The sequence below is a fragment of the Haliotis rufescens genome, unplaced genomic scaffold (assembly GCF_023055435.1).
Source record: "Haliotis rufescens isolate VD_foot unplaced genomic scaffold, xgHalRufe1.0.p SCAF_17, whole genome shotgun sequence".
Taxonomy (NCBI): Eukaryota; Metazoa; Mollusca; class Gastropoda; order Lepetellida; family Haliotidae; genus Haliotis; species Haliotis rufescens.
This window is the reverse complement of record NW_025963857.1, coordinates 18,673,056-18,686,238: the sequence shown is the minus strand read 5'-3', so window position 1 is coordinate 18,686,238 and position 13,183 is coordinate 18,673,056. Positions and strand designations below refer to the sequence as shown.

Genomic DNA, 13,183 nt, shown 5'->3' with positions numbered 1-13,183 from the left:
AATCTTACCGTCCCTACCCCTAAATAAAGCTATGCCTCTACTTTTATTTCGTACTTCATGCCACCACTTACCAATTGAAAAAGGAAGATGGAATGGGATACCTATTTGTGAAAGAAAATGTAAACTGTGTTTTATTGATGATATTGGAGATGAATTCCACTATATTTTTAAATGTCCATATTTTACTAAAGAAAGAATTTTGTATATCCCACCTACATATTCTAAAAGACCTAATATGATTAAATTTCAAACTTAAGACTTTTCACTTGTAAAGAGATATCTGTATTAAAAAACCTTAGTAAATTCTGTAAATATGTAATGCAAATTGTAAAATCTTCCGGCTAACCACATATCCGCTATTATAATGTGTATTTTGCTGTCATTTCATACCTCATTTGGCGAGGATCTCGGCCTGAGCGTAATATAGTTCTGTTCTACCCGGAAAGAATTGCAAAATCACCGGTAGCTAAACTAGTCAAGATGGGGACCGGCGAGGTGAGCACAAGTGATTGCCAAGCTGCTCTGTCCCGAGACACTGACACCTCGCTTGACTGACTTCTATTGAACACATCTGACACAACATCTCTGTGAACCTAAGCGAGCAACTGGACCAACTGTCCCTCGACCGTCCACGCCTGTTGCTGTCTTAAAAAAACCGATAGCTGATTTGTTATCGCGTTTGTGCAACTAGGGCACATCCTAGCAGGGGTGATTTTATAGTTTAAATGTATTCAGTATGCATAACTTACGATATGTCATAAGTCACGATATGGCTGAACACTGCCGATGTGACTTTTGATTTTACTCACTCGCTAATTTGGAGGAGTATATGATTACTTCGATCTATTGAACTTTAGTCAAGAGGTTATGACCCAAGCCGCACTGATAAGAATATAGTTATTGCATCAAGTTGCGTTATTATTGACGATCTTGACTTGTCTAGACTTCCAGGTATTCTGAGGTAATGACAAACATGCAATCATGTGTATTAATTGAAATTGATACCTTATTATAGGTATGACCTCATTTTGACATATGAACTCTTCCGTTCAGCCTAGTTTGTCATCAATTCTACCACTCACATCTTGCCTGCCATGAGATAAACAAATAATGTGATGTTCGATTATTACATCCTGTTAGATATGACCTCATTTTCATATCACTAACAAATAGTACATGTACTCATAGTATGTCTTCTCTTCGGCCTATTTCTACGTAAGCGTCACCGATTCTACTACTCATATGTTGCCTCCCACGAGATAAGCAAATATTCGGCCAACTATAATCATTGATTCTGTACCGAAGTGCGACACTACTTATACCTTCACTTTGTCTGCGGAGTCCTTCAAGCATGATCCTCCCCTGGGTTCTCCTCATCTCGTTATTGGGTGCAACAGCAGCACCACCTCGACCACTTTTCAGTCAGCGAGATGGGAAGATAAGCGTCAAATTTCCTAGTATGTATGTCATTTAGACGAATTGATGACAAACAATTGGCCACTCGTATAACTAATGCATACGTGTTGAATTTACGCCAGACAATATTCTCTAAAGTGTCATTATTTCTTCCCAGACGAGAGTGCCATTTTAAGTCGTATATGCAATAAAGTACATGTATTGTGCAACTATGCCATTCATTAGTGTCAGGAGAGTTTCACATGTATGACATAAACATTGTTATTCTAACACTACGAGGCCAATCAATGTTTGAATCGGTCTTCGTCAACCAGTGTTTTTCGTTAGAGGCACCTAACGGAATCGTGTGGTCAGGCTCGCTGACTTGCTTGATGCATGTTATCTCATCCGAATTGCGTAGAACGATGCTGATGATGTCCATCACGGTATTCTCTGGTTCAGACACGATTATTTAGTGCGCGTTAAACAACACACAAACAAGTGAGGACGGTGGTGGGTGGTCCCGGGCATTAGCTCTATTCAGCTCTTCAGCTGAATTTGACCAGTTCGTTAATCGCTTGCTCCGCTTTCGTTATAAATCTGTTCTACTGTATACCCAAAGATACATACCTAACGGGGCGGTCGGGCAGCCTAGTGGTTATAGCGTTCGCTCGTCACGCCGAGGACCCGGGTTCGATTCCCGACATGGGTACAATGTGTGGAGCGCATTTCTGGTGTCCTCCGCCGTGATATTGCTGGAATATTGCTGAACGCGTCGTAAAACCATACTCACTCACATACCTAACGTTGTGTCCTTCCACAAGGATATGTGCTGGGATACAGACATATATAACTCTTTAATAGGATGTTTTACATTACACAAACTTCATGTTTCAGATATACCCGGAGTGGATGCTGTACATTTCACATATGCGATCAAGCAGGGAAATCAACATGAAATCTTATCAACAAAAAGTGTGATTGTTCACAGAAGTAAGTTATCCGTTCAGTTTACATTTAGGAACATGCTTTAAACATGACTGGGATTCCGTTGTTAACCTTATAGACATTGCATATCAATGCACGAATGAATGTAACTGAACAAACAACCAACACAAATTAAGCAAATACACTGTATATCTATTATTGGTAAACACCGAACCTTACACCTTACTCAGTTTGTTATAACAGAAGTAAATTTTACATTTCAGTCGGTGGGTATTACCAGTGTGAGTTCACAGCACCAGGGGACGGCGTGGAATATTCTGTGAAGTATATGTCCAACGCGGGAGATGTACTGTACCAGACTGAAGCCACTGAGCATGTGAGGATTGCAGGTAATTTTGTAGAAATATACAAAATGTACATTTACATAAATAAAATGAAATCATAAGAAATCTCTACTAAAGCGATCTTCATTGTACGATTCCGATTACATCATAAGACGTTTCTGTGAATCATTGCGTATACAAAAGATTCCAGAAATCAAATTGAGAAGATGCCACCAACCTTAAAATGGTTTTGGTGCAGGTGTAAAGTTTCTGTTGTAGGCGAGACTTCCCTCAGTCCCCGATTGTACAGGAGAGGTACCACTGTCTTACATGATGAATTCAACTCCAACCATCTGGACACGAACAATTGGCACCAAGAGATTACCTGTTGGGGTGGTGGGGTAAGCTGACAGTTCGCAGTTGTTCAGAATGTTATCACCCTAAGATGTTCAGATCCCTAATTCACACCCACATTTACAGGACATGCCACCTCGATGGGATTTTGGGTTTAATTGGTCCTGTGCCTGTCTAACGAGACGATGGATCGGGTTATCAAGCTGATGTAAATGGCTGACTGCATGGCACTGAACATCCGATGGCGTGGGTCATTCCTCATAATATCAATTATTGGATTGTCTGATCCAGATTTTTCACATTTTAACAGCTGGAATATTGCAGAGTTGAAACAATGCAAACAAAGAAAACCGGGAAAAAATGTTCCAGACGGTTTTCATTCAATAATGATAATTAAAAGCATAATACGCCATATTCAATTGACAATGTTAATGTACCCGTGAAGATCCGGGTTAGATCTAGAATAGGTCTTCAGCAACTCATGGGTGTGGTAAGCGGTGATTATACTTGTCGTAAGAGGCGACTAACGGGAGCCAGGCTCGCTTACCTGGTTGATGCATGTCATCGTATCCCAACTGCGTGGATCGATGCTCATGATATATCAATCACAGGTTAAAAGTTAAAAGCAAAGTTAGAGCAATGATGATGGTGCTGATGGTGCCGAATATTTAAAAAAAGCCAGGTACGGTACGAATGAAACATGTTTAATAAAACAATTACATTTTGCCTGAAGCAAGTGACTTTTTTCTGCTTCAGAACGGAGAGTTTCAGATGTACACCCCCGAAGCAGCCAACACGTTCATCAGGAATGGCGTTCTCTACCTTAAACCGGTCAGCACCTCAAAACGGCAGTTCGTGTGAAAAGAAAAATGTTCTGATATCACTTAATTTGGTGAATCTACCAGATAAGACTGTTATATGGAAATGAAACCTTATTATTTCTGGTTTCTTCCGTTTGTACTGTATATAATCGGGACAGAAAACATGTGTTTACATGTTTTTGATGATCATTAAATAATTTTCACAGGTATTTTCTTTGGACCTTAACGCCCAATTGAATCTGTTTCAAAGGATTATCGAAACTGGTTATAGCTGGAATATTGCTGAGTTCGGCGTTAAACAACAAACAAAACATGACCAATATGCTGCACCTTTCAGACCTATACAGCAGACAAATTTGGAGAAAACTTTCTTCGACATGGAACAATGGACGTCCGCAGTAGGTTTAATATATGTGATCAAAACATTATATAACTATGAAACTAATTGAAAGAAATAAGAAATCGAAGAGTTTTGCATGACAATCCCCATGAAATATTATTTACTATGTCTATTTTAAGGACATTTGTGCTCCGTCTTCATTACAAAAACATATCCCCCGAATATTCACCCCCTCACCCCGAAATTTGTTACAGTATAAAATCCCAAGCGCAATAAGGAAGGATAAGGTGCAATGGTTTTCTATCTCTATTTTCAAATAACTTTTTGTGATAATCTGATACCAAGACTCCTTCCCTGTGTGTAGAACAATGGGCAGTGTGCACCTCGGACAACGAAGGGGGGTGCTACCGGCAGGGCTCCCAGAACAATATCCCCCCAATCATGTCTTCCAAAATGACTTCCAAGGCATCGATCACACACGGGAAGGTAGAGGTGGTTGCCCAGCTGCCAAAGGGAGACTGGCTTTGGCCAGGTGAGATTATAACCTTTTCATAATCAGAACGCTATGTCTTTTGTTTATTAATGCACAGTAATTCCGCAGATCTAGATTGATTGTGTAAAGGTTCCAGCAAGTTAAACTGATTTCATAAACATTTCAGTGGAGCTAGTATGCTACATTCGTATATACTCGAGTTTGTTGTTATTGTTCAATAGCAATATGGATGTTGCCTCCTGGGTGGCCATGGAAATATGGCGGATGGCCAGCTTCCGGTGAAATTGATATCATGGAAGCAAGGGGTGAGAATTCATAACGTCACATGCTATTTGAAATGTAGATATTTTAACAACAGAACAGTTTTAACAACGTGAATGTATATTAGATTGACATTTGACAAATCATTTCAACTTAATACGACAATGCACATTTTATATTACATATTTTATGAAGGAACGTACTCTGAGAAACATAACAAATGTTTTATGTGTTTGTTTGTTGTTTAACGCCGCACTCAGCAATACACCAGCTATATGACAGTGGTCTATAAATAATCGAGTCTGGACCAGACAATATAGTCATTGACATTATGAGCATCGATCAACATAATTGGTATATAATGACATGCATCAACCAAGTCTGACCACCCGATCCCGTTAGTAGGCTTACGGCAAGCATGGGTTGCAATTTTTTCTCTACCCTGATCTTAACGTCAATTGTCGGTAAAATTCAGTGTTTTATGTGATAAGGTAACTTGGATCTGAAGGACCACAGTGGTTATGACCAGGGCATCAATGTTGTGTACTCTACAATCCATTGGGGACCTGATACTGGGAGGCATCGTCAGCAAGGGCATTGGAGGTAAGTGTTCTTGAAGACATGAGAGGAAGATGTCATTCCGCATACAGGTGCATGCACAATGTAGGCATACGTCGTCATTCAGGTATAAAGGTGTCGGCGTGCATCGTCGTCATTGGGTATAAGGAGGTGACATACATCGTCATTCAGGTATAAAGGTGTCGGCGTGCATCGTCATCATTGGGTATGAGGAGGTAGGCGTACATCGTCATTCAGGTATGATGGTGGAGGCTTGCATCGTCGCTATTGGGTATACGGAGGTGACATACATCGTCATTCAGGTATAAACGTGTCGGCGTGCATCGTCGTCATTGGGTATAAGGAGGTGACATACATCGTCATTCAGGTATAAAGGTGTCGGCGTGCATCGTCATCATTGGGTATGAGGCGGTAGGCGTACATCGTCATTCAGGTATGATGGCGGAGGCTTGCATCGTCGCAATTGGGTATAAGTTTATACTTGTCCGCTTAGGTTCAATGCCAATAGAATCAAAATAATGTATTTGTGGAACAGTTGCGAATGATATATTGAAACACGTTTTCATGTCTTTACAAAAGAATTTAGAAGAAAGAAATATCATGTCTTATCACTGTATACCTTGTACTCTTCATGAAATCCTTAAAGCACAACTTGACTTGGACACAACTATAGCTGGCGCTTAAAAGATATCGAAGAAGTTACAATAAGAATAAATTGTATAACTTGTCTTGATATACAACTGAAGAGCCAGGAGTTTGAAAGTTCTGTATCAAACACCACTCATATCTCATCGTATGCTAAAACCATATGATGAATTGTACATGATTTCCCGCCAGACCATAATTTCATGATAAACCATTAATCAAATCACATACAGTTGTTTATGGAATGTATCGATATTGTTTAAGATACAGCACATTGTGTTGTCATGAGCCTTTACAATAGGTGAAGGGGGCACGGGTGGCCCAGTCGTCTAAGGCGCTGCGATTCGCTGTGCAGAGTTGCGTCCCTTGGGCACGCCAGAAACCTGTGATTGTGGGTTCGAATCCCGGTTCGCCCCGATTATGTTTCTAGGTTTGTCAGCACCATTTGGTTAAATTCGGTGAACGTCGTTTTCAAGATTATTGTAGTTGTACAGCGACGTGCATGCATGTGTGTATGTGGTTATTGGTACTAGTCCAGACACATGCCGGTGTCAACCCAATGAGGAACCTTGCCACAGTGTAACATTGATACCCCACTCAGACACATCATACTGACTCCGAGCCGACCAGTCCTTGTTTCACTTCCTTAATGTCGAGCGCCAGACAGGATAACAAGTACCGTTTTCAACGTATTTTGGTATGATGCAGCCGGGGATCGAACCACCGATTTTCTCCTCTCCGGACAGACGCTCTATCCACAATAGCACGGATGCGTCCAACAACGGGTAACCCCGAGTCACGTATGATGTATCGCATAGTATCACGTCATACCCATATACTGTAACTTCACGACGTTTTCTTTGCAGAACTAGCGCCGCTGGGACGAACTGGGCTGCTGGCTTTCATACATACACTCTTGATTGGACGGCTGACCATATCAGGTTTGTCGCATCACGATCATGTATTATACATGTGTCTAGCAACACTGTGTTGATTGTGAGGTGAAATTGGGTTTAACGTCGCGTCCAAGATTATTGCACTTATATAGCGACGTGCATGCACGTGTGTGTGTGTGTGTGGCTGCTTGTACTAGTCCGGACTTATGATTTATAGTGCTAGCCCACTGGGATACCATGCCGCAGTTTAACATGAATACCCCACCATAACACCGTATATTGACTCCGAGCCGACCAGTCCTTGTTTTAGCCCCTTAATGCCGAGCGCCAGACAGGGTAACAACAATAATAAACATAATATATAACACAGATGTTTCAAAAATCAACTGCAACCAGAGCCAAGCCTGAAAAAAAAAATATATCAAGATTTAAAGATCATATCCTCTACAGTAAAGTACGTTTATAACGAATACGCTTATCACGAGCTGACGGAAAAACGAACCGATTTTTTGTCCCTACTATTTGCTATAGTTATGCTGTATATATGCTTATAACGAACTACGGTTATAACAAACTAAAGTTAGTGGTCCCTTTGAGTTCGTTGTAACCGTAGTTTACTGTATTTGATTTTGAGGTGTCACATATCGAAGTATGACTATCTTGTTGTCAGAATGGACGTAGACAACCAGCCAGTGTTGGCCTGGTCTACGCCTTCCCAGGGCTACTGGTCCTACAGCAACTATGGCGGAAACAACCTCTGGGGCAGTGGAGGTAGAGACGCACCTTTTGATGGAAAGGTACGCACTGTATTTACAGGCCGTTTTAAAAATAAACGCTTTAGAACCCCATTAGTGTAACTACATTAAACAGGCAGGGATGCCGCTTATAATAATGTTACACAATAGTTGTTCCTTGTTCAAGCTAAATAGCGACAAGTTGTAACAGATTCATTATTTACATTATTTAATCTTCTTATTCAATTTTGCTGACAGAGGTACACGATAATTAATATCAATCATCACCGACCTCCTCTGATTGTATATGTATGTGTTGATTTATGAAGTGTCTGTTTATTTCCAGATGTCCCTGATCTTGAATGTGGCTGTAGGTTCCAGTCGCGGATGGTTCCAGGATTCTTGGATTAATACTGCTCATGGTAAACCATGGAGAGACGGCTCCCCCACGGCCATGATGGACTTCTGGAACCACAAAGGCCAGTGGCAACCAACATGGCATGGAGATGACGTCGCAATGAAAATCAAGTCCGTAAAGTTGATACAGTACTAGTTGTTCTCGTGATTGTACATTCAAATAAAATTTTAAAAATGCCCCACTTCCGGTTATCTAATTTGCATACTTATGTCATTTGGGTATGACATACATGTTTTTATGTCATAAGATTATGTCATGGATAAATGCTTTAGTTAAATGATAAATTCAAGTCAAATCCAACTATGAATTATGTTATTGAATCATTCCTCGAGTAAAGTGTTTGTCCGATGCATTTTAAACCGAAACATGAATGCAATAATGACTACTTAGTATAGGATATCAAAGAGGATGAAAATATAATTATCAGTCGTTTACCGGCATAATAAGTGAATGTTTTATCAGGCTGATAAAACAAGTTTTAGTTATGTACAACAAATTATAGAAAACGTTGACTGCATTTATAATAATAATATTTATGACAATACATATGCTGAACTTGGATGTTGTGTCTCACTGCATCCACTTGTGGTCACATTTACACACACGATGTCATCAGCTTGATTTTGGTTTGTTTGTTGTTTAACACCGCGCTCAGCAATATTACAGCTATATGACGGCGGTCTGTAAATAGTCGATCCTGGGTCAGACAATCCAGTGATTATAGCGTCATAGCAAAAATATATTTTATCATGGTGCTTGTTTTTACCTTACATGGCGATCAATATTAACGGGTATATTCGATCCTGGGCCAGACAATCCAGTGATTGTAGCGTCATGGCAAAAAAACATTTTATAAGGGTACTTGTTTTTACCTTACATGGCGCTCAGCATTAACGGGTTAAAACTATGGCTGGTCGTTTCGGAGTATACTGAGTGGGGCATCCATGTTACACTGCGGCATGGTGCCTTGGTGGGTTAGCACTTAAAATGCAATATTAATATCCGGACTAGTACAAGCAGCCACACAAGCACACAGGTATGCACGTCACAGTATAAGTGCAATAACCTTGAACTTGACGTTCAACCCAATTTCACCTCAACTTTGGTGTGACGAGCGATTGCTTTGACAACTAGGATCGAACAACGTCCCCATTTCATAATATCGGTTGAGTTATATATTTACAGTAGCATGAATGGTCAAATGATCATCGGTGTGAGTCCGCGTATGTTAGCTTTTATATAAACACGAACCATAAGTACACCAGCATAGTTAAATCACAGAAATAAGGGACATACAATTTGGAAAGGCACGAACTACCGTAAAAACAGCGTGGTTGTGTTTAGTCAATCGCTTTGCAGTTTAGGTGAGGGGCAGTGGTGGCCCAGTCGTCTAAGGCGCTGCGATTCGCTCTGCAGAGTTGCGTCCCTTGGGCACGCCAGAAACCTATGATTGTTGGTTCGAATCCCGGTTCGCCCTGATTATGTTTCTAGGTTTGTCAGCACCATACTCGTGGGTTTCACCGAAATGGTAAACGTCAGAGAGAGACCTGCATCACTTTGGGCTTTCCTCCCACATTTAGCTGACACGCCGCGATGTAACTGAAATACTGTTAAAAGCGGCGCTTAATCCGACTCACTCACTCAATTTAGGTGCTGGATTAGAGTTATTATAAATTTTCAAATATACGCGTCCCATTTAATGTATATCTATTACTGTGTGTCATGAGTGTGAGATTGTTTTGGCTTTCGACATCTGATTTCTTTTTCGTCTTATCACTCTGCGGTTCGGAGGGACAGTCATCCTTGCACACAGTGCATGTCTCCCTTCTGTGACGCCGTAAAGAAATATGTCCTCAGCAAGCATTGTTTGTCTCGATGTTTGAACCTTTTCTATAAACCATTGATGTGCCTGGTTCTGGGTAATTACAGACAGTCACGATATACTTGTAGACAGAGTACTGAAGAATTCACTTTATCACTTCACTCCTTTTCGTATCAAGTGTTCCGTTCTGTGTGGTTTCTTCATTACACTGCACCGTCTGGTGTACTGCTGAAGTATGCACATATTTATTTTCGATATCAGATGTTTATGTAAGACCAGTGAGAGTTCTCGGTCTATTATGCTGACAATTTGAACTTACAGGGTAAATAGTGCTGGCCTCCATTTACCTTATCAAATATATTCCCCGGCCGCGTCATACCAAAAGACGCTAAAAGATGGTACTTGTTGTTACCCTGTCTGGCGCTCGGCATTAAGGGGCCTAAACAAGGACTGGTTGGCTCGGAGTCAGTATACTGTGTCTGAGTGGGGTATTCATGTTAAACTGCGGCATGGTATCCCAGTGGGCTAGCACTATAAATCGGCATCAGTCCGGACTAGTACACGCAGCCACACACACACGTGCATGCACGTCGCTATATAAGTGCAATATTCTTGGACGCGACGTTAAACCCAATTTCACCTCACCTTATCAAATATATCTATGTGTCGTACTGTAAGAGCACTTTTTCTGTCCTATAATCTGGGTCAGTTGTATTCTGACCTGGCCATGAACTAGTACTGCATGTTTTCTTGTGACTCCCTTTCGATCCGGTAGATATGGACTAAACTAGGCCACTTTCGAAAATCAGATTTTAATTCACATAGTTATGGGCTATTGTTGATATCATATCAACGACAGGTGCAGGTTTATAAACTCATCGAGTTTAGGACTGAGACAAAGCAAATGTATTTTATAGAAAGGTTCTATATGGGACGTGTATCAATCGCATATAGAACTGGGAATGGGTCCAAAAGACCTTTTAAATAACGGATGATGTAGGGGATCTTTATGATAAGACCTTAATCATGTAATCACGTCTAAAAACACGCATACTTCGTCGATTCAAAACACCAAAGGAGATGTTGAAAAAGTGTTTGTCTATTGTCATTGCATATGGGCCCATGACAAAGGCACACAAATGGTCTATTACTAATAAATGGATGAGCACGACATATTAATATTGCAGGGATGACTATCTGAAACCCTTCGCAATTCTTACATTCTTTTCCAATCTTTGCTCAGTCCTATGTGGCATTCCATGAGACACTTTTCACTGCAAACACGAAAACGTCGTTTTTTTCCGTATATGGTCATTGGGCGGAAAAACGACTAAAAATTCATGAAAATTGATAAATTTGTTAGCGTCTAGAAAGTGTCCGGAAAAGCGTCGAGTTTTTCAAGCTTAAATTGGACGGGAAAACGATGCTTTTGTGCTCCGCCTTGTACAACTGTTAAAGGCCAATCAGATGGCCAAGAAAAGTCGGGCCGGGCCGGGCCAGCGGGAAATACTAAAAATGGATTGCAGAATAATAAAACGAAACGTGCATATCTAGGCAGATCTCAAATGTCCACAAACGTGTAGTTTTTCTCATTTAATTGAGTTTGAATCAAAAAGCACATCAACAATGTAATAAACTGATAATTATGAGTACATACCGTGAGTCCTCGTAGAAAAGTCAGTGTTTTGACTGTGTTTTCTTTGATGAGAATGTTTCTCACCGACCTCAGCGTGTAGGGGTGTGATGTCCTGGGCAGGAAACGATAGTGTTTGACTACTCTTCTTTCATTTATTGACGTGTTGGGCATCCCAAGTTAACCTTTACTAATTCATGTTAAACCAACACAGGATGTTTTCTGGAAGTGGATGTCCTCGCGAATGTCATAGGTTTCAATGGATTTTCCTAAACGACCCATTGGTGCAGTACTGAATATCAATGTTAATGTTTATTTTGTTGATGGTGCTGGACGGTACAGAAATGAGTGTCAATCAAGCGAAGTGCCATATCAAATCGACCTAGAACCAGTCACTTGCTACTCGAAAACGTCGATGTGTGATTTTGTGTCAAAGTTGATGTCCAGCTTGACACAAACACAGTATCTTTGGCATGGTTCGATCCTCTTGTTACCGTAATGTGTGGTTTTGACTCCGAGACCATCAATGATACCACCCAGAATATGCAGAGGGCGTCGTGGGAAATGATAATTACATCTTAAAAAAATTTGGAATACGCCCACATACAGAGCCAGACGTATCCAAGCGAACAACCCTGATATGGTCCTTTTTGATAAATCCAATGAAACCATTGTATGACCGATTTATCTGTTTCTTTTGCAACTAATGAGATTCAGGATAAACAAGGCAAAGACAGTATGAGGACCGTACTAACGAAATGTCAAGCTAGCTTCCCAAGTTGTTATACTCGCCATTCATGACAAAAAAAATACCGTTTCCTGACGCTTAAAATAGTGTTTGTATTAATTAAAATGCACACATTTCCAAATATTCGAAATATTCCAGTGTCCATACCGTCCACTATCCTTGAAGGATAATGATGACTTTCAGAAAGCCTTTTGAGCCCAAATGACTATTATTTCGTTTCGTTGTTTAATTCCACTTTTGTTATATTTGATTTCGTTTCCTTTACCATTTTCCAATTTCCATATGTACCAAAATGGCAGCCTCCAGCCAGGAGTGTTGACCATGTGCTTATCCAACAGAAATACAGTCTTTTGTGTCTAACACAGCCTTGGCGTCCTATATCCATCACGAACCGCCCAGCCCTCGCCCGTGCATCCAAGCACCGTGTTTTCATGTTCCCGCGAGGCGGATACAATAACCAGGTGACGCCAAATTCCAAATATAAACAGTGCGCTGTACGTACGCATTACCCATCCCGCCAGTGAATGGTAAACCCCAGATTCAATCATGAGACAGTATATATCTCGTGCCAAATATCCTGTTACCAAGTCACGTTCGCCATATGCAACTGTTACATTAACTGATTCTAGAACTGTACTCCTGCAACTGTCATTCAACGTTGAACCTGTGTTGTAAGTTCTAAGCCCGGCAGCCAATCTTTGTCACGTCATCATCAACATATCGACAAGCCACAGATTCAAATACTTTAATTTTGAGGTAAATTATCTGAAGAC

The 13,183-nt window shown here is 40.7% G+C and overlaps 1 protein-coding gene across 1 annotated transcript; it reads left to right on the top strand.

The window, feature by feature from the left end:
• The first annotated feature begins 1,272 nt into the window (after positions 1-1,272).
• On the top strand, positions 1,273-8,388 carry LOC124138038 (beta-1,3-glucan-binding protein-like). Its single transcript, XM_048397277.1, has 12 exons — positions 1,273-1,457; positions 2,293-2,388; positions 2,607-2,732; positions 2,946-3,067; positions 3,777-3,851; positions 4,179-4,239; positions 4,546-4,713; positions 4,896-4,979; positions 5,427-5,538; positions 7,026-7,100; positions 7,726-7,852; positions 8,136-8,388. The coding sequence occupies exons 1-12, from the start codon at positions 1,352-1,354 to the stop codon at positions 8,340-8,342; spliced, it is 1,359 nt and encodes a 452-aa protein (XP_048253234.1). The 5' UTR covers positions 1,273-1,351; the 3' UTR covers positions 8,343-8,388.
• The last annotated feature ends 4,795 nt before the right edge of the window (positions 8,389-13,183 follow it).